The sequence below is a fragment of the Bos indicus x Bos taurus genome, chromosome 11 (genome assembly GCF_003369695.1).
Source record: "Bos indicus x Bos taurus breed Angus x Brahman F1 hybrid chromosome 11, Bos_hybrid_MaternalHap_v2.0, whole genome shotgun sequence".
In the NCBI taxonomy this organism is placed as follows: domain Eukaryota; kingdom Metazoa; phylum Chordata; class Mammalia; order Artiodactyla; family Bovidae; genus Bos; species Bos indicus x Bos taurus.
In genome coordinates this window covers 55,309,038-55,331,744 of record NC_040086.1, presented here as the reverse complement: position 1 = coordinate 55,331,744, position 22,707 = coordinate 55,309,038, and the positions used below count along the sequence as shown (strand labels likewise).

The following is a 22,707-nucleotide window of genomic DNA, read 5'->3' as shown; positions in this document are numbered from 1 at the left end:
TGGTCTCTTCCTAACCCTCTGTTTCTCTCTGTCTCTGTGTTAAACACACATACAAACACACAAGAGAGAGACTACACACACACCCCCACACACACACACACACACACACCCACCCACCCACCTCCCACTAATGATGCATAGTAATGTCAGACAAGAAGACAAGAACCAAATGAGTAAGCTGGATGATAAATGACAAGGAATTAAATAATGGGACTTAAGAAGAGAGTCTTGTACACAGAGAGTTGAAGATAATCTGCCCTGCATAGGGTCAATATGGGCTTCAGACAAGCAACAGGGAGGAAGGTACTAAAATATTCAATGCTGTTGTTTAGTCACTAAGTCATGTCTGACTCTTTGCGACTCCATGGACAGTAGGCTGCCAGGCTCCTCTGTCAGTGGGAATTCCCAGGAAAGAATATAGAGTGTGTTATCATTTCCTCTCCAGGGGACTTTCCCGACTCATAGATAGAACCTGAGTCTCCTGCATTGCAGGAGGATTCTTTACTGCTGAGCCACCAGGGAGGCCCACAATTTTCAAAAGAGAATTAATATCATAGTGCCCATGAAAGCATATGGAGGTGGAATGTGGTACTCAGGCACCACTTAGTCTCAAACCAAGAGTTTCTAGGGAGAGTCCTGGGAGATGACATTGAGAGGCAGATACTGCCATTAGACTGGAGAGAATTTTGAAGGTCATTGAGACTTGAGAGTCCTTTGGACTGCAAGGAGATCCAACCAGTCAGTTCTAAAGAAGATCAGCCCTGGGTATTCTTTGGAAGGAATGATGCTAAAGCTGAAACTCCAGTACTTTGGCCACCTCATGAGAAGAGTTGACTCATTGGAAAAGACTCTGATGCTGGGAGGGATTGGGGGCAGGAGGAGAAGGGGACGACAGAGGATGAGATGGCTGGATGGCATCACCGACTCGATGGACGTGAGTTTGAGTGAACTCCGGGAGTTGGTGATGGACAGGGAGGCCTGGTGTGCTGGGGTCGCAAAGAGTCGGACATGACTGAGCAACTGAACTGAACTGACCTGAACTGAGACTTGAAGTGAATGGATATGAAGTTACATTTCTTTAAGTTGTGCTTGCTGAAAATGACATCCCAATTCTGAGGGTTGCATGAAAAAATGCAAGCCATTGTTTAGTTCTATTGATGACTTTGACAAATTTTACAAAAGGAATGATGAAAATAGAATTGGAGAACCACCAGGTAAGATAAGCAGTATCTCTATGTTGTCAAGTAGTTGGTAATTAGAGGTAGTTTGACAGCTATTGAAGGTTTTGGACCAGTGGAGCAGAAGGACTGAGACGAATTTTAAGAATGATCTGTTAGGGGAAAATAAGCTGTAGAAGAAAGGAGGTTAATTTAGAGTTTGATGATGGAGCAAATGAGAGACAACAATGGCCTGAGTATGGGGTAGAGGGTGGAGTAACAGTGGAACTACAGAATCCTTCTGGAATGCAGGAAACCTGGGTTAGATCCCTGGGTTGGGAAGATCCCTGGAGGTCATGGGAGTGCACTCCAGCATTTTGTCTGGAGAATCCCCACGGACAGAGGAGCCTGATGGGCTACAGTCCATGGGGTTGCAAAGAGCTGGACATGACTGAGCAACTAGGCACACACAAAGTATTTGAAAGAGTTATTTTAAATGACTTCATTGTTAAAATTTATTACTCCTCTGTGCCATGTAGTATTGTAAGCTCCTTACATATTTTATTTTCTCAGTGACTTGACTCTATCAATACTGCTGTTGATACTGCTGCTGTTTTATAAATAAGGAAACTAAGACCCTCATCATTTATGCAACCTGCTCAGTTAGAAGTCACAGCTAGAAGGAATTGGAGTCAAGATTTTAATCCAAACTGTCCACCTCTCTACCACTTTACTCCTGGTGGGAAAGACTGAGGGCAGGAGGAGAAGGGGAGTGACAGAGGATGAAATGGTTGGATGGCATCATTGACTCAAAGAACATGAGTTTGAGCAAACTCTGGGAAATAGTGAAGGACAGGGACGCCTGGCATGCTGCAGTCCATGGGCTTGCAGAATCAGACATGACTGAACAGCTGAGCAACAGCATATATTACGAGAATGCTTGATCTTTAAATAGAAGTGCCTGAGAGAATGAGGCTGCAAGCACATGGACTTCAGAGCCAGAATGACTCCTCAGGTTTTTACTGCGTGGTCTCAGCAAGCACCTAGCCTGTGGGAGCAACACTTCATTTCTTTGTCAAGCGAGGGTTTCTTGTGGGTTCTAATTTCTCACTAGCGAACCAGGAGAATGAAGTGAGAGTTTAGGTTCCTGTTTTTCTCTCCTGCTTGTTCCTTTATAGGACTGAGGGTGCTAAGCTTTGGAGGAAGATGAAGAGTTCCTTTATACTTGGGGTGACGATTGGACATCTAGTTGGCAATGGTCAGTGTGTAGCTATAGGGAAGGGCCTGGGCCTCGCGAGACAAGACTGGACATGGGATCTGAGTTCTTGTTCATGACTAAATAATGGCTAAGGCCTGGATAGGAGATCTCTCCAGGAAAGAGAGCATTGAGAAGACTTCTGAGGACAAGGAGCAGGACCTTGAGATATGCCAGCTGCTCATGTAGATCAAGGGAGAACTAGGGAAGGAATGAGAGAAGGAGCTGTCGGAGAGGTACAAGGAGACCCACATTAAAGCATGGTTTCCTTTAGCACAAGAAGTGAAGTCACTCAGTCATGTGTGACTCTTTGCACCACCCTCCATCCATGGCGTTCTAAAGGCAAGAATATTGGAGTGAGTTGCCATTTCCTTCTCCAGGGCATCTTCCCGATCCAGGGATCGAACCTGGGTCTCACGCATTGTAGGCACTTTACCCTCTGAGCCACCAGGGAAGCCCTTTAGCACAGGTGAGGCTTAATTTAAGGAGTGGATGGTAAATTGTATTAAATACTACACAGAAGTCCACCAGAAGTGGCTCCGACTGTAAAGAGTCTGACTACAATGCAGGAAACCTGCGTTCGATCCCTGGCTCAGGAAGATCCCCTAGAGAAGGGAATGGCTACCCACTCCAGTATTCTTGTCAAGAGAATTCCACGGACAGAGAACCCTAGCTGGCTACAATCCATGGGGTCGCAAAGAGTCAGATAGGACTGAGAAACTAACACTTCACACAGAAGTCAAAGAGTATGAAGACTGGTTTAAAAAGAGGGTCAACAATGTAGAGAGTTATGGGGATTGAAGCGATAATATGCTGTGTTTTCAGCCAAAGAGTAAAATCAGTTTTTTTTTTTTTCTTCAACCCTCTAAAGGCTCAATTTGATTAAAGACAGTTTAGACACTTGCTTTCTGATCAGTCCATAATGTAAAGCAGAGGATAATACCTCTGCCTTGCTTTACTGTGATTTGTTAACTACTGTTCTTGTCAGAGCTTGAGACTGTGCTCATGAATTGCTTGCAACAACTCAGCAACATACACAGATGATGGAATTAGGCAAAATGAAACCGGTTTCCCTAAGATCAAAACATCCAGGAGGAAGAGTCCACAGCTGGACTTCCTCACCCAGCTTTTTTAATCTATTGCCTTTGGTAAATATATAACTCCATCTTGCTAAATAGCAGACTCTCTTCTCAAATGAAATTGAAATTAATGTGGTCTTAGATTTCTCTTTCAAAAAACATTAGATATCTAAGAATAAAAAGTGCTATATAATTATCAAGTCATTATCTTTGTCATTTAGTTCCAATTAAACTGAACTGTTTAATTATAAATAATATCTTAAGTATATTATAAATGGTATAATTAGTTTAAGTATATGCCTGAGAAGAAAGTGTTAAGAAATATATTTTAAAATGCAATCTTAAAAATTAAGGCAAATCCAGAAATGAAGCTTAGAGTTTCTCTGTAGCTTAATAAAAATAATTAGGTGATTAAAACTCAGTACCTATAGTATTTTCCATTTCAAATGTTACCCCAGTTGCACTATGAACAACTTTGTATTTAGAGATAGAAAGATTCACACTGGGAGAGAAGCTTGGGAAAGAATGAAAAAGATGAAAATGAATCTGTGTTAATTATTGATACACCACAGGGAGAATTAGTGTTTAAAACTAAACAAATAACACACTTTTGATTTAGACACCTCGGTTAATTTATTAAAATGGTCTTGATTTATGCTTTTATCTCAGACGTCAATCGTAATAGAAGGATTTAATGCATTCAGAATCGGAATTAGGACCATGCTTCATTATCAGTAGATGTCTGTCATTCTCAGTTTTCGGGGCTATAAAATTCCTTTCCTCCCTCTATCTATAGACACTGTAATGGGAGACTGGAAGAGACTGCCTGAAGGATTATTAGATTTTAAACTGACAACTGACATTTTGGGCTTCCCAGGTGGCTTAGTGGTAAAAGAATTCACCTGCCAATGCAGGAGACACAGGAGATGCCAATTAAACCCCTGGGTCGGGAAGATTCCCCTGGAGGAGCAAATGGCAACCAGCTCCAATATTCTTGCCTGGAGAATTCCATGGACAGAAGAGCCTGGTGGGCTACAGTCCATAGGGTCGCAAAGAGTCAGAAAGGACTGAGCACACAAACACATGATAGACATTTAAAAAATAATACTTTGTTGTTGTTCAGTAGCAAAGTCATATTCAACTCTTTGTGATCCCATGGACAGCAGCATGCTGTCTTCCCTGTACTTCACTATCTCCTGGGGTGTGCTCAGATTCATGTATATTGAGTCGTGATGCTGTCTTACCATCTAGTGAATGACTGGCTGATAGATACTGCTGGGACTTGTTCATTTGTATGCTTTGTTTGGAATTATTTCAGCAGCAAAATAATACAGTGAATAAAATTAAATGCCTTAACAAATATTGACAACTCTGAAATTCTCTGTGACTTCTATGTCCTGGATGACTTTGACAGACCAAAGCCACAGAAAGCTCTGAACTGAACCAAAGTTTCCATTTTTCTGGGAAGGCTCAGTCATTTTGATGTTTTACCCAGGCTACGGAACCCTTCACTCCAGACCACAGGGCTTTGTACTTCTTCGTGCATCAAGAAACAGAAAAACTCCTGAACTTCGTACTTGAGAAAAAGAAGGAAGGAAGGAAAGGCTATTTTATCAATGAAACCAAAAAACCTACCCGGTTATACCCCAAGACAAGACAAAGAACACAGTTTAAATACACAGAGGTAAATAGGATGCTGCTGCTGCTGCTAAGTCGCTTCAGTCATGTCCGACTCTGTGCGACCCCACAGACGGCAGCCCACCAGGCTCCCCCGTCCCTGGGATTCTCGAGGCAAGAACACTGGAGTGGGTTGCCATTTCCTTCTCCAATGCATGGAAGTGAAAGTGAAGTTGCTCAGTGGTATCTGACTCTTCCGACCCCATGGACCGCAGCCTACCAGACTCTTCCTTCCATGGGATTTTCTAGGCAAAAGTACTGGAGTGGGGTGCCATCTGCAAAAAAAAAAAAAAAAAAAGGGGGAGGTGAAGACATGTACATTGTTGCCAATTCCAGGAAAAGTCTCAGAATATTTAAAGGAGAAATATTCCCTCCCTTAAACATTCGTTGTCATTTAAGTTTTCTGATTTGCATTGCTTTAATTACTCCAGACCAGAATGACATATTCCTTTAGAAGAATGACTTTGACTAATGTTACCTTCCTTTGTGAGACTTTTTTTCCGACATCTTTAAAAAATGAAAGTGAATGGTTGGAGAAGGGCATGTTGACATTTATTCTTTCTTCTGCTTGTTTGATTTGAAATAGTTATGTTGGACAGTAGGTGGTGAAGGTCTGGTGTTTATGAGGTAGAACAGCACAATTTATTATTTTTCGTTAGTTGCTACCTTGAACTATGTAGGTAGTAAAAACCCAGGGCACATTTATCTCACAGGGTTGTCACAAACAACAAAGAAACACAGAACTTACTCATACCACTAGCTTTGGCTTTTTCCATGTTTATAAGATTAGAGCTAGGAAAACAATTGATTAAATCATCTTCTTGTTGTTGTCTTTTCTGGCATTTTGAAAATTCTGTACGCATTTGAGATAGAGAGTTTAATTAAGAGTGAAAGCCTGAAAGATGTAAAGATAATAAATAAGATTTTTCTCCCAGTCTTTAGCAAGTAATTTCTTGGCTAGTAAAGGAAAAAAAAAAAAAAAAACCTTCACTTTCCTCAGTTCAGTTCAGTCACTCAGTTGTGTCCGACTCTTTGCGACCCCATGAATTGCAGCACGCCAGGCCTTGTCTTTCCTCAGCTGTGCATTAAAAATCTTGGGAACATAATCTGTGGGTATAAAACCACTCCATTAGGGTTATGTGTGTGCTGGAGCTTTTCTACTGACATAATTGTAATTAAATATATTACTTTTATGTTCTTGATCTTACCACCTACACCAGTCATGCTCATAAGTGCCATTAGGTAAGAACTCAGCTTTAAGATGGTTGTTAATTCATAGCTCAGGAAAGACTAAGAAATATTTGTTTACCTTCTTGGTAGAAGAAGTATGTTATAATGCCTGCTGTGCGGTTGGAGATAGATAACTAAAAGTAGATTAAAGTAGCTTTGTGGGCTTCCCAGGTGGTTTAGTACAAAGAATCCACCTGCCAATGTGAGAGTCTCAGATTCAGTCCCTGGGTTGGGAAGATCCCCTGGAGGAGAAAATGGCAAAACACTCCAATATTCTTGCCTGGGAAATCCCATGGACAAAGGCCTGGTGCAGTGCATTCCATGGCATTGCAAAAGAGCCGGATACCACCCAGCGACTGAACAACAAAGTAGCAGATGCTGAAGCTGAAGTTCCAATACTTTGGCCACTTGATGCAAAGAGCCGACTCATTAGAAAAGACCCTGATGCTGGAAAGATTGAAGGCAGGAGGAGAAGAAGGGGATGATGGAGGATGAGATGGTTGGGTGGCATCACCAACTCAATGAACATGAGTTTGAGCAAACTCCGGGAGATGGTGATGGAAGGGAAGCCCGGCATGCTGTAGTCCATGGGCTTGCAAAGAGTTGGACACGACTGAGCAGCTGAACAACAACAACAAAAAGCATCTTGTGAGTTTTGACCTCTGATCATTATTCACTGTTTTCCATACCTTCTGAAAGTAGAAAGAATCATGTGCTACATTACACTCCTACTAGACACTACTTTAGTGTCTAAGATGGAGAAATGGACATTCCATTGAACTTGACTCCAGAGCTAGAGGGTGTGTGTCCCAGTTCTGCCTCTGCCCTGTGCTTGAAGTGTGTGCCTACACCATTCACCTTTCTTCAGCACATTTCTTGTTGTATCTAGTTGACATCTTAGTGTGTTTTTCTGTGTATGTTGTTTTGTAATTCTTGTCCTTATAAATTTGCTCTTCCCAATTGGATAGTTCTTGTATGTATAGAGGCAATTGACTTTACATATAAATATAAATGCTTTCATGAGTTTTTGAAAATTTTAATTTGCAATAAATTTTTGGTTGATTCCCATTTGTTCTAAGTGAGCAGTTATAACATCTGCAATCAGACATATGTAGTTTTATCTATTCCTTCCTAATTTGATATCATTTAGTTCTTTCTGTTTTCTAGTTGTTTTTAGAACCTTCTGGAAAATGTTAAATATTTTTATGAATTTGAAAGTTTTTTTATGAATTTGAAAATATTTTTGTTTCATCTCCAATTTATTTAGTTAAATAAATTGCTTCTACTACTTTCCATTGAGCCTGATGTGGCTTTTGGATTAAAATATTTATAAATAAATATTGAGAGTTGTATCCGACTCTTCAGGACTCCATGGACTGCAGCCTACCAGGCTCCTCCGTCCAGGGGATTTTCCAGGCAAGAGTACTGGAGTGGTTTGCCATTGCCTTCTCTGATATACACCCATAAGCAATGTCAAAACAGTCCAACAAAAATAAAGTACAGTAGAGTGACCCAGCAAACAAAGGAAATCAAAAATTATATTTACCAGTTAAGAATAAAACTAACAAAAGCACAAATTGTAAAACAGAACTAAAGCAGGGTTGCAAAAAAATAAATAAATAAAAATAAATAAATAAATATTGCATTCACACAGATATACACATGTAAGCACACAATTTGCCACTGGTAACTTCTTACCTCTTAGTTTCACTGAACATTTTCAGTCTTGAGCTTATTTACCCTTTTTATAAAATTCCCTAGTATCCTTCCTTGTAAACTACGGCAATAAAATCATTCCTAGGTCTGATCAGATCTCTCTGACCATTCTTTATCATGTCATTTGTGGACTTTTTTTTCTGTGATATATTGAGGGTTTCCCAGTCTGTCTGGGATTCACTGATCTTCTCATTCTGTTCCATCGCCTTGGGATAGGACATCCATTCTCATGGCTGCCACTCCAGCCTTTATTCTAAGGCTACTCCACTTTATAGCTGGCCCATTTTCATATATCAGTACTTATAATCAACTTTCCACCAGACTTTTCTACTTAAATAAATCATAGACACTCTAGACCTGCTCTTCTTTATCTGTTACCTGTTACAGTTGTTCAAAATCAGCAAATGTTTTCTTAAAGAGTCAACAGGAAATATCCCAAACTTTGCAACCCATACAGTTTCTGTCCTAACTTTTAAACTGTTCCACTGCAGTGTGAAAATAGCCATAGACAGTATGTAAATGAATGGGCCTGACTGTTCTAATAAAACTTTACTTACAAAACAGGATGCTGACACCCAGGATAGAACTGGTTGATATGTGCATTTTGATGTTACTCATGCCAGAAATTTAGGTTTTATCCTTGACTCCTTCTACATTCTTATAGCCAATATATCTCCAAATTTTGCAGATTCACATTCTCAATGTGTCCCAATACAATGTCCTTAATCTTTTTTATACAAACACAATCTTGTACTCAGCCCATCTTTCTTCTGGGTTCTGAAGGCTTGATAATTGCTCCCTGCCTTCTCCTTCTGCCAAAGCTACCTTCCCTGACTGCTGGGGAAAACTTTCTAAAGCCAAACAGGATTATGTCACTCTTATGTTTCAAACTCTTGATGACTCTCCAGTGTCTGAAGGGGCATTTACAGAGTGAAAGCATCCTAATAGAGCAGAGAAGGCTCCTCAGATCTGGCTGTTGCTCACTTCACCAACTTTGTCTCCTTTTTTGTCCTTTCGGGTCCTTGGAGACAGACAAATCCCAAAACAGATGGGATTAGATGTGTAATAAAGGAATTGTCTGTGGAGGATTAGGTGGGAGAGAACCAGCAGAAATAGGCCAAGAGAGCTTTTTAACTGCTATGCAGGTCAACTGCCTGTGAAATTAGCAGGAAAGAGAGGACAGTGTAGGAAGAGCCTTGGCACAGTTTTGAGCGGGTCTCACCCGGGCCAGTAAGGAGGCTAGAGCGAGAGCAGAGGTTGCCTGCCCAAGAAGTCCCCACTGGACAGGAAATGGCTCTGTGATTGACGGGGGCTGCTGGGGTCAAATGTGACTCCTTGTGAAACTGGTGGATCTATAGTTGCAGCAGGTGGATATGGTCAGTTAACTATGTTTACGCAAAAGTTTCTCTTAAATGAGAGTTGCTTAGGGCCCCTTCATGGCACACCACACCTGTGATTTCAGACTTAACACTTCAGCTTCAGTAAATTGCTTCTGATACACTTGGTATACTGTGATACACTTTGTATATTGTGCATTTGTTCCCACTTCCTATTCTGTCTCCATTGCCTCTAATTTTGCTTGGTCAACTGCTTGTCACTCTTTATGTCTCCATTAAGGAATAATCTCCAGGAAGATCTCTGTGTCTACCTTCAACCTCTGAACTGTGCAGATTCCCATCACTCAGTCATTCCTTAACATGGGTATATTTTTCAAATTACAGTTGGTTCAACATGTTTTTGTTTTTTAATATTTGACTAGACAGTGAACCTCTTGAAATAAAGGATTCTTTGATCTGGGCCGAAGTAACTGGCACCTGTTTCTTGAATTAATAGCTATACTTTCAACTACCCATGGGAAGGGCAAGTTAACCCAAATTCCATAAAAGAAGATAGTATGATGGATGATACTTATACCATTATATTTGGTTTCAGAGAACTTATTTATTTTTAAATAAGAAATATACTTTTATAATTATGATTTGTTAGACTCAATTTAACTTAATATGGGCAGTCTGAAACAGTGGAAGGAACACTAAACTTAAAGTCTAAAGCCCTGTGCTCAAAGCCAGGTGTCTTTGTCTCCTAGCTGGATGTCCAGGGAGAAACATATCTGTCACCATCTTCCTCTTTAATAAGATGGAGGTGGTAATATCAGGGGCACAGAATTGTGGACCTATCAAACCATTTGAAATGCATTCAGCTTCTTGCTTTGGTCTCTCTGCTGCACCCTGTGGTGTCAGAGCTTGCAGCAAGTATAACTCAGCATCTGGGTATATTCCTGAAATTTTAGATCATGTGAGTCCTTGTAAAGAGAATGGATGATAGGGGTGATTTAAAAACAGTGCTCTTGTAACAGTTGTATGTGGGTTGAGTACAGGTGAATGTATTATTCTGGGAAGTAGTTTCAAAATATATGGTTCCCTGAATTATTTCAAGTTAAAACTTTTATACAGTTCAACACTGGGAAAAAAATGGGAAATCAGTTATGTAGGATGAGAGAGACTATTACAGCACCAACTTGATGGTAGAAGAGGATTCTAGCCCCCTTTTCTTGGGAGTGAATTATTGTGGCTTCTGTCTTTGTGGTCATGTTTTCCAGTTACCACTCTATAAACTGTCAGAATGAAAACAGTGATTTTTAAAGTAAAGATGTTAATAAAAATAAGTAAAAATCACAACGCACAAAATATTATGCAAGATATGCAGTTCAGTTATTATAAAGGGTCTGAAAATAGACAAGATAAAAAGAAATTAAGCCTTATTTTAAAAAAAGAAGAAAAAGATAAAAAACATGCAGTCCCACAATTTTAAAATGAACTAAAATGACAATATAAGATGAGCTAAAATATCAAAAGGATAAAAAGATTAAATGAGCTTTAAGAATGCAAACAAGGGACTTAGATATTTAAAATGTAAAATCTCAGTGGACTAAAAGAAATAAGCCTGTACACTTGGAAACAGCATAAAATCCTCTTGTGGAAGCACATGTTTGTCATAAAGGGAGAGCCAGGAATCCTTGGCCTTCCTTTTTCTCTGTTTGATGCTTGCATGTTACCCGTGAAATGTTCCCTCAGTGACCAGGGAGCTGGGTTTGATCCTGGGTGCTGCTGCTGCTGAGCGCCATCTGGCCAGTAGAGGGCAGCCGCATAGAGAGCCGAAGACCTGCTGAGCTGATGCTAGAAAATAAGATGTATATACTGATGTGAAATGACCCCCAAGTGTGCTAGCAAAGAGAACTTGCCTAAGTGTTTCTTTTTAAAGTCATTCCCAAATAATTCAGAAGCAGCACTCCTACATTCATCTTAGACTTTCATTCTCTGAATTTCTTGCTCAGGATCCAGCTCTAGGAGTTTGTTTTTTCCTATCACTTTAGCAACAGTAGATGGTCTTATCCTTTAGTCCTTAAGCCACTGACTTCATCTGGTTCTTCTTTTTTTCATATTCTTTTCTGATTTCCTAAAGCCTGTTTGAGAGCTCTCCAGTTTTCTGAAAATAAACACATGCGCACACACACACACACACCCCAACAACCCATACCTTCTGCCCCCAGTTTATCCCCATACCCATTACCCACAACCCGAACCCACCCCTCATACATAAGACACACACAGCCAACCCCTCCCCCCAACACGCATGCACACAGAGGCACACACACATGTGTACTGCCCTTTAGGCCTTTTCTTTCCCCTCAGAGGCTTCTCCCCTCTAGCTTTTCATATCCATCATGGTGCTCCCCATCTCCACCTTGGATATAGACAGAAATACTGTAAATTTATTGTTTCTTCTCCAGGGAGATTTTTTTTAAAGCCTTTCCCCTGTGATCTATAAGTAATGAATAATTCCATTAGAAATATGATGAATAGTGTAACTTTTATGCAGAGTTTTTCAAGCTCAATGTTTCAGTGCATTTACTTTCATGACAGCCCTGGGCCATGGAGGTTTGGAGCTCATTCCGCTGCCGCTGTAAATTTTCTCTTGCTACGATCCCCAAAGTGTGTTCCTTAGGTTCTCATAGATAATACATGTATTTTAAAAGGGCACCCCTTCTAGGCTCAAATAGGTTTGAGGAATGCTGCTGTAAACTGACTTCTTTAATGCAGAATTCCCCAAAGCATTTCATGTGTTAATGTATCCTGGGCCATGCAGTATTTCCAAAAAATATCTGGCCAGGAAAACTTAATTTTTCATCAAAACATTACATCTCTAGGCTCAGATTCCATGGAAAATACTTTAAGAAGTAATAGTATAATGGTAATAGAACATTTTCCTTGTTCTGCAGAGAAACTTTTACAGTTGCCTTTATTGAGTTCAAATTTACCTCAGTATATTTCTATCAAGTTGGCATTTCTTTATATTTTTTAGTCCAAAAATTTAGTAAAAATCTATCCTCAGGCCAATATGTAACTCTGAAGAGTCTCCTGAAACCTCAAAGCAGAACAAATACTTTTCACTGTATTATGTTAATAGGAATTTCTATAAAAGAGTACTTCAAAAATCAGTAATTCTTATAAAGGATAATAGCCTAATTATATTTTGATTAGTTATTTCTTTAATTAGAGTATCAGTACTTAATGCATGTTACATGGTAAAAATATATATATAAATGCATCATCTGAAAAGCAGTAGAAAGGGAGAGAGAACACATATGGATCCCATTGGGAAGAGTCCTTGCAGACACAGTTCTAGAACAGATGGCAAATGGGGCAGGACACCTCTAGCTGCAAAGCCATCCACTGTACTGAGGCTTCCATGTGATTTTTTGACACTGTTTGAGAGGCTACTTGGGCACAAGGGACAGGATTTGAGTAACACTATTCTGAGTTAAGTAAAGATTGTCCTTTTTCTAAGACCTAAGAAAATGCAAATGTGAAGGTAGTCTTTATGCCAAAACCTATCACAGAATAGCATATCTCCTGTTCATTCTCTAAACTGAAGAGAGAACTTTGACCAATGAGTAAATTTCTAGGAAATCCACGATTCCAGTGGACCTCAGACCTGGTCTGTGTTTAGTGAGTGCTTCCTTGTAAGTCACCACTTGCTTCATTCATTCCTCAGGATGTCATACTTTTGTGCTCAAAGGATCTCCCTGTCATGGAGTTCTGCATTTTAACAGGAATCAGAGAATCAGAGCCATGGATCATTTGAGCATGTGCATGCATACATGCTTAGTTGCTCAGTCATAGCCAACTCTTTGGGACCCCATGGACTGTAGCCTGCCAGACTTCTCTATCCATGGAATTTTCCAGGCAAGAATACTGGCGTGGGTTTCCATTCCCTACTCCAGGGGATCTTCCCGATCCAGGAATTGAAGCCAGGTGTCCTGCATCGCAGGCAGATTCTTTACTGGCTGAGCCACCAGGGAAGTGCCCCCCTCCTCAAATACCTTAGGATGCTTTGGAGAGTTAGGACAGGCTTTCCCAGAGTGCATACCTGAATCTATTTTGTAATAACTAAGTAGCTATTTTATATCCCTATTAGGAAAAAATTCTACCCAAGGTTTTTTATTTTTATTTTTTTATGATCTTCACCCTCTTTTTAGCACTAAGCAATCTAGTAGGCACATACTGTGTATCAGCAGGTGGCAGGTGGGCAATGCTATAACTACCTACTCTCATTTGCTTTCTTTATTATATTTGTTGCTGCTGCTACTGCTAAGTCACCTCAGTCGTGTCCGACTCTGTGTGACCCCATAGACGGCAGCCACCAGGCTCCCCCATCCCTGGGATTTTCCAGGCAAGAACACTGGAGTGGGTTGCCATTTCCTTCTCCAATGCAGGAAAGTGAAAAGTGAAAGTGAAGTCGCTCAGTAATGTCCGACTCTTCGCAACCCCATGGACTGCAGCCCACCAGGCTCCTCCATCCATGGGATTTTCCAGGCAAGAGTACTGGAGTGGGGTGCCATTGCCTTCTCCGATTATATTTGTAGATATGATAAATTGTGTTTTCTTAGATATATGTATATATGACATCAAAGGATGGCAAGGCAGTCCTGCCAAAGGATCCTAGAGTTGGAAGATCATTTACTCCATCACCACCATGGTGGTCCTTGGATGTCTGAGTGTGTACCACCAGTGAAGATGAGGAAACCATTTCCTGCAGCTGCTCATTTCACTTGGATTAATGTTGCTGGAATGTCTTCCTTGTTCAGAGCAGAAAAGGGGTTCCCAGTAGAAACCAACCATTGGACAAAGTCAGTATTGTCTCTTTTGTTTCCTGCAGTTGGTCACCACACACTTCATCAGTGTTTCTGCTCCCTTGACTTGCTAGAATTATTGTTCTTCAGATTCTGCTCTTTCTATCTGACTATAGTTTCAGTCTTCTTTTTAATTCTTGTCTTTCTGTAAACCTTTGTAAGTTGAGATTAATTGGGCCTTCTTAGGTCTGCTCTTATTCTGTTCACTTTGCTAGTATACCATTCACTACCTTGCATTCACATAGACCTGATGATTCTCAGATCTTCACACAGGCTGATATATCTGTTGAATTCTGGATGCATATTTCTGTGCATCTCAATCACACACAGATACATGCACACACATTATGAATCCTTTTCTAGAAATCTAGTTTTTATACAACACATTGGTTCCTCAATTTAGTTCAGTTGTTCAGTCATGTCCAACTCTTTGTGACCCCGTGGACTGTAGCACTCCAGGCTTCCCTGTCCATCACTGACTCCGGAAGCTTGCTCAAACTCATGTCCATTGAGTCAGTGATGCCATCCAACCATCTCATCCTCTGAGGCCCCCTTCTCCTGCCTTCAATCTTTCCCAACATCAGGGTCTTTTCCAATGAGTCAGTCCTTCGCATTAGGTAGCTAAGCATTAGTTCCTAGTGGGAGGTATTGTAACTTGTAATGTATGTGCCTGTTGGATGCTATTTACTCAGGTTTCAAGCAGCATCCTGCCATGAGACCCTTTGCTTCTAATGAGGGGACACAGTTGGTACACAAGTCACCACTAATGCATCCTTAAGTTGTCCACTACATAGTGTGTTCTAGTCTAGGGCTTTAAAATCTTCTCATAGTCTCCCAAAGTGCTACACTGAAATGTGTTTTCCTAGATGCCTACAAATTAAAAAAAAAAAAAAAAAAAAAAAGGTGTCACAGTCTCTTTGGAAAACCCTTCCATTGATACAGCCTTTCCCAAGAACACATTCTAAAACAAAACGTGACATTTTCTCCCTGAAGATTAGATTCAGGACAAAGTATCTTACAGAAAGTGGAGACTGTGTCAAGGCCACTTTAGCCTTTATTTAAGTAGTTGGTTTATTCTCCAGGGAGAGTCTAGTCCTTGTCTCAGAAATTTCTCTTTTTGAGATCAGGGTACAAAGGTAGCCGCCTCTTCTCTGCTGATTTCTTTCACACTGTGCTCCTTTCAGAACAAGATCATCCTGGACCCCATGACATTCAGCGAGGCCCGGTTCCGCCCGTCCCTGGAGGAGCGCCTGGAGAGCATCATTAGCGGCGCAGCGCTCATGGCTGACTCTTCGTGCACCCGCGATGACCGGCGCGAGCGGATCGTGGCCGAGTGCAACGCGGTGCGCCAAGCGCTCCAGGACCTGCTTAGCGAGTACATGAACAACGTAAGTCCCAGGCTCTCGGGCCCGCGCCGACCGCTGTGGAAGATTCTGGTGCGCGATCAGGTGGCTCCAGGACAGGAGATGCCCTGAGAGAGTCGGTCAGGTGAAATCCAAGAGCCGCCTTGGGAGAGCTCTGTCTTGATTTCTCAGAATGCGTTGGCAGAAGGAACGAGATTGGTGGAACAGGTTTCAGAGGAATACTTTGGCTATTTACTTGAGTGATTTCTGGGTCGTTTTAGTGGTTTGCCTTTGATTGAGGAAAGTTTTCTGTTGGTAAAAGTAGATGGTGGTTGGAAATAACAGGATATTCTGAAGTCCTTTGCTCAGAGTAATGTCAAAATCACGGGCAGTAGTGGATGGCTAATCTTCACCCCTAAGAGGCATTAGAAAATACAGATTCTCAATGTTTGGACTGAGTTGGTTAAGGTGGAAAATTCTAACTGTAATAGAATCTGGGGGAACTTTATTGATTCACTGTGCATTTAGAAATTGTTATGAGAATGAGTCTTCAAGTTTTCAAGTGGATATTAGTAAAACCTATTCATATGGCAGCAGCGACAGCAGCTGTTCTCTCCTACAGGTGTAAAATGAGGTAGTTCCTGTAGACTGGTAAATAGACGAAGGAGATGAAATCATATTCTTTGTTTTGAAAAGCACTGAATTATGTATTCAGCAGAGATGATGTTGTTGATGCCCAGGTCTTGTAACTGTGAATGATCTGCATTCCTCATGTTCTGGACTCCTGAGTTGGGAAGAATTCAGCATAAAGTGGGAAAATGTAGCGAGGCCTTGCCATTACATATTGAAGGAATGGCCTGTGTAGTTGTCAGGTAGAGAATGGGGAATCTGAAAATCTGCTCCCATCTTTTGAAACTCACTCTGGGCCCTGTTGAAACAACCCCAGGCAAGACTGAGACAGAGCAGCCAACCCGTGTCCTTCCCTCCTTACCACTCCCATCCCTAACCAACGTGTAGGCCCCTGGGTCAAGCCAGGAGTCAGTGATGACAGGCACAGAGCTACTGCTGCCAGACCCTCTGGAGAACTTTGATCTGAAAAACAAAAAGTGCCAAATGCCCTATGAAAACCCAAATCTGTTTCCTTTCCATACACCTTCAGATTCTTTGATATTGAAGACTTGCCCATTTTCAGCACACAAAGAATAAGATGTGGATGACTCACGTGGTACCCAGCTGCTTATGAGGACTCCTCTCTTGGATCAGGATGGCCAACACTTTTGGGATTTGGGGCTACAGGTGCTATGCAGAGTACAGCTAGAAATGCTGATCAGTGGCTCCCATCCTGTGAGAATCTTGAATAACAAAAAAAGAGGGCTTATAAAATCTGGGATTCTGTTTGTTTGTTTTTAACAGAATGGCAACAGGCTAATGATTTATATGTGGAATTTGATTTTATATGAAGGCATGCTGGTATTTCTAGCAATGGAGAATTACTGCCAGAGACAGAATTAGAAACTGCAGAGATCAGGAGTGATGGTTAAGATCTCAATATAAATATATCAGAACAAGAAGTATGTTTCTGTGCTCTTTTAATCACAGAATGTGATTGAATAAGAATTGATCGAGATGTGACATGTAATTTTCAGTTTGTTGTCTAGAATCCTGTCAAGTACAAGTTTTTTTTTTTAGTATAAACTCACTTAGTTCAGCAGAGTTGATGGATTTTTTTGTGTTTTATTGACTCCAGGTGCTTGTTTTTCTGTTCACAACCTTGTGATGAAGGAATGTTTTGTATTTTTATTGAAAATTTGATTTCTACTTTGATACAGTTATAGATAATACATAGGTGGGTATAGTGCTTAAATTTTAAAGTGTGCAAATTCTATTCACTTTGAATCACCAGGATCAAAGCCTGAAATAAAACACCTACTATTGACTTTTATATAAAGTGCATAAAATTTACTTTGCCTTCACACTTCTTTGGTGATTTCAAGGTAAAATTGGATGCATCTAAACCAGCATCATAATCCATGTCTAGTGCACTCATTTCTACTGCCACAGTTTCAATTTATATTTCTTTTTATATAGCATATATTAATATAAAACCACTATATATCTATATGCCTTGGCTAAAAAGTCTACTGTAGTTAATGGCAACCAAAAAATTAGTCAGTTGTGACTATGCTGTTATATTTCTTTTGCAATTTTGTTAGCTCTGGAAATGAAGGTATGATCATATTATGACTGCAGATTTTCATCTTAACATGCTAGGCAATATCATTAGGATGAAGAAATAATTATGTTGAGAAGAAGAGATTTTAAAACTGGCATAACTGATACTTCTGATGAAATTCAACATATTCAGGGTGGTATGGCTATAGACAGAACTGACACTTCTGGGTTTTAAAAATCTCCTGATCAGTTCTTGATGAAAATTTAACTCATCAAGGTGAAGGTGTTCTAAAATCGTACACATACATGCCAAGTGGTATGAAATGGAGGGAGATGAACACTGAAGATGTACACTAAATGATTAGGAGAAAGTCATCTGCATGGGGCATGAGCCATATGTGTGGCTGTATATGTATATGAGTGTATATGTATATGGCTGTATATCCACTCATATATGTGGATATACTGAGTGCAAAAGGGTATCGGTTGTTTGTTAAATGTTTCCTAAAGGTATATTCAAGGTAATGAATGTGTGTGATTTGAAGATATAACAAAATCATGCATGTAAAAGAAACAGTGTTTTGAAAAAGAAAAAAAAGGACTGAAAGTACAGATGCATGTGGTAAAGTTTATGATTACAGAGTGTGACAATGTTAGAAAAGTCTGCTGCTGCTAAGTCGCTTCAGTTGTGTCCGACTGTGTGACCCCATAGACGGAAGCCCACCAGGCTCCCTCGTCCCTGGGATTCTCCAGGCAAGAACACTGGAGTCTGTTGGAATGGTTTTAAGAAAGCCCTTGGTGGCCTTAATTATTTTTTAATTAAGTTTATGATGTAATCCCAAAAAGAGTCTTAAAAATAGTGTCCCTTTAAATAGAACAACATTATTGTACATATGTGGAGACTAATGGGTAGAGAGGGACTCTTGTTCAAAAGGATGTGTGACCTTTGGATTATTGCCATCAGGGTGGTTGTTGCAGTGTTATGCTAAGTACTATAAATAGATTCAAATTATAATGAATATATAATTTTGCATCTGAAACTTATAATTTTATGCAGCTTTTTTTGGTGGCAGTAAAACTCCCTTTCATAAAAAAATCTTAAGAAGTGGCCCCATGATAGGAAACAATTAAAGAGGGTATTTTATTGATAAGAATTTGGTGATGGATTTGAATTTAGAGTACTCTATTTATTTAATGAATATGTGCTGTGTGCCTGGTACTTTGTACCAGACACTGTTCTAGGATTCTGGGGTTATAGAAGGGAAAAACATAGACACAATTCTCAGCTTTTATTGAGTTTACACTCAAGGTGGGGGAGACAGACCATCAACCAGTCAGTCATTTGAGCAAGAGTTATCTCAGGTGGTGATTAGTGAAACATGGAAATAAAACCTAGGAAACAGCAGCATGGAGTGTAGTTGTAAGGATGACCTGGAAAAAGTTCACTAAGATGACACATGGTTAAAGATATTCTAGAGATGAGGGAGCAGACTGCACTTGAGTTGGTAGGAGCAGCAAAGTCTAATCCTCTTTGAACTTATGTGGAAAGGTGCCAAACTCTTTTTTTTGGCTCTTGTTTTTTTAAATTTTTGAATTGCCAAAATTTTAATTGTGGGAGATTCCATTAAAAGTCAGAACTTTCTGTTTCCCTTATACAATGAAATGGTCCAAAAACTTAGGACCCACGTTCTCACTTGGCACCAATGGGGTGGAGATGAAGAGAGCTTGTGCCTTTGATGGACAGGCGTGATCTGGTCACTTTCACTGGACTGGGCCCCAGGGGCACTTGAATCTATCTTCAGTTATAGATTTGCCTGGGTGGAAAGCATGACAGTGTCCAGCTACACCCACAAAAAGTTGCTTCTGGTCCTGTTAGTGTTGGAGGGTCTCCCGTAGAGGCATGGGTCACCAGTGGTTCAATGTGGGAATGGGGACACTGGTAGCAGCGGTCCTGGGGGATGCCCCTTCATGCCAGGCTCTTGAGGAACCTTCCTGGGGAGGCTCATGTGGCTGTTCTAAGTCAGTGAGGGGTAGCAGGAGATGGAGTCTTCCAGGGGACAAGGTGTCAGACTCTGAAGCACCTTGCAAACCATTATTCAGAATTTGGCTTTTATTTGAATGAAATGGGAGGCCTTTGGAGCGTATTGGGCAGAAAATGCCTTGAATTAGATGTTGAGGACAGGCCATAGGAGTTCAAAGGGTAACAAAGCAGGAGGACAGATGAGGAGCACTTGAGTCATTCAGGATGGTGGCTTGTGCCAAGAGGTAGCGAAGTGCTCAGATTGTTACTATTTATGGCCTTAGAATGGACCTCAGGCAGTGTGAATGACCGCTGCACTTGTATAGCCACCCTAATATGATCTCTTCAGTTTTGATATCTTGTCTTGTTTTAGTTACACAGAAAATTCTGATTTCCTCAGATATAGCAAACTTTGTAAACAGCTCACTTTTTAATGTCTGGACAGTCTGCTAGGACTGATTCAATTTGAAAAAGGAGTTCAATGGAAACATTTCATTTCCAAGTTGTATCACCAAACTATCCAAATATGATTCACATTCTTATAAATGTAAAATATATAATGCTTATTTTAATTGCTAAAACATGAATGCAGAACTATATGGAGATGTGGTAATCCAATACTTCCCTGTATACTCTTCAGCTTTGGTGAGGAAAGGTGGTAAGTAGATATGTCTGGACCTCGTGCCTTGTGATGCTGAACTGCTTGCTTCAATTACACAGACAAAAACACTGTGTGTTGCTCTAGATTATTCATTGAAAATTAATCCACAGCTACAATTTCTTAAACAATTGCACAATTAAAGTTTTTTTGCATAATGATAGCAGAGACTCAGGTGGCATAAAGGAATGACTTTGTGGTATCATCAGTATTAAAGTGTGGCAGGTAATTTTTTATTTTATTTTTATGAATAATTAAAGTTCTATATTTTTACAAAATATTTGAGTTAACTTTTTTCAAACTTCTTGAATCACCTAAGTGAATCCCTGGGGACAGTGTGTAAACCACAAATGTAATACACATATGAAAAGTGCATGTGGCCATATATACTTACTGTAAGTGCCTTATAGTAGATTGTCATAGCTTTTGCTATAGAATGTCATTTAATGTAAAGGGAGTTCCAGATGGAACCTATTTGTGAAGGGTTGAGGTCTGACATGAGACCTCAAAATTGTCATTTCCAACCAGCTTCCAACCATACCCCACCAAGGCTTCAGCATACAGAAGAACATGAGGAACATGTAGAGTGATATCCAGGGCCTGGGGAGCTCTGAAAAGAGTGGGCTTTACACTGCTTTTTAATAGTGAAAAAGAAATATATGTTCATTAAAAAACAAAAAAAGATGGAAGACAAAAATGTATTCACAAGCTCACCCTCTAAAGATAATCATCATTGATAATTTTGTACGTGTCTTTCCAATGTTTTTAAACTTATATGAGTGATATATTTATACATACAGAGACATACATATGTTTTGCCTGGAGTTTTAAAAGTGGACTCTTTGTAAATGGTGATTTGTAATCTATTTTCTTTACCTAATATATTATGACTACATTACCATAACAATAAACATTCTCAAACCTTATGTTGACTGACTGCATAGTATTTTATCATATAAATATGCAATATTTCATTTAGAAGCAATTCATTTTGAGAGTGGTTTTACAGAAGAATTATGGAAAAGATAAGTAGGCAAGGCTTCTGGGGCTGCCAGGAGAGACGAGTGACTGAGATCCCAAGCGTGACTGAGGAACAGAGTAAGAAGACGTGGAGAGCATGGCTTCTCGGTTCTTGTGCTTAAGGGGTTCCCTGAAAATTTTGTGCAATTACCATTTTATAGCTAAAGAAAAGTTAAATGCCTCTGAGGTTTAAAAGTGTCTAGGAGTGTTTTTCTGTGCTTGATTTTCTCTATAGATTTGATTTTCATTTATCAGAATTTCTGTAAGTTGGCAATGTGTAGGACAGCTATTGGGCAAGTTCAGTAGTTAGATTTGACCCAGATCCAGAGAAGGCACTAAAAGCTTCTGAAAGAAACATCATAGAAAGATAATTTTGTCATAGAAATTGTTATAATGTTGGATTTCTCCTGAATAGGAATCTAGGAGAAAGATGGAATAGTTGTTATTACATAAGAAGAGTAATTGCTGATTAAACATAAAATTTGTTTCCAGTATTATCTAGGCCTTCTCATTTCTCTTCCTTACGTAATCATGTAAGAGAGAGGATGAAATTCATGAAAGTCAATTTGGCTGATTCTGAATTTTTCTACTAAAAGGTTTGGCTTAAAAATAAAGTAGAAAGTAATGTTTAAAAAATGTTTGTGGGTCATATATGACCTAAAGTTGCCCATTTGCCCCATAATGGCCCTCCATTTTAAGGGGAAATTAAGAATTATCTTAATAAGACTGATATCTTCATTCGAGGGAAAGAGTCCTGATATCCCAAATTTGGTGTCTTCAGTGAGAAGGTTTTCCTTGCCTTTCCCTTATTTGAAACTTTTCTTTTCCCCTCCTTTCTTCTTCCTGGGCTTCTCTTGTGGCTCAGCTGGTAAAGAATACACCTGCAATGTGGAAGACCTGGGTTTGATCCCGGGGTTGGGAGGATCCCCTGGAGAAGGGACCGGCTACCCACTCCAGTATTCTGGCCTGGAGAATTCAGGCCAGAAAGAGTCGGACGTGACTGAGCGACTGTCACATTCACTTTCTTTTCTTCTTTCTGCCTTCAAATATGTTCAGTGCCCACATCTTTATTAATTTTGAGGCTGAAATTCATCTATGCTATTATGCTTTTCATGTAAAATCTGCTTCCATGAAGAGACAGCTTTAAAATTCCTTTTCAGTTGAAGGTTCTTGCTCAGACATTGAAA

At 40.0% G+C, this 22,707-nt stretch overlaps 1 protein-coding gene across 5 annotated transcripts in view; it reads left to right on the top strand.

Annotated features, from left to right (window-relative positions):
• Positions 1 to 22,707, top strand: part of CTNNA2 (catenin alpha 2) — a 1,359,097-nt gene that overhangs the window by 486,573 nt on the left and 849,817 nt on the right. For all 5 annotated transcript variants that reach the window (XM_027555570.1, XM_027555573.1, XM_027555568.1 and 2 more), the window contains exon 7: positions 15,492 to 15,695. In XM_027555570.1, coding sequence (XP_027411371.1) covers positions 15,492 to 15,695 — 204 coding nt within the window. The remainder of the gene's footprint in view (positions 1 to 15,491; positions 15,696 to 22,707) is intronic.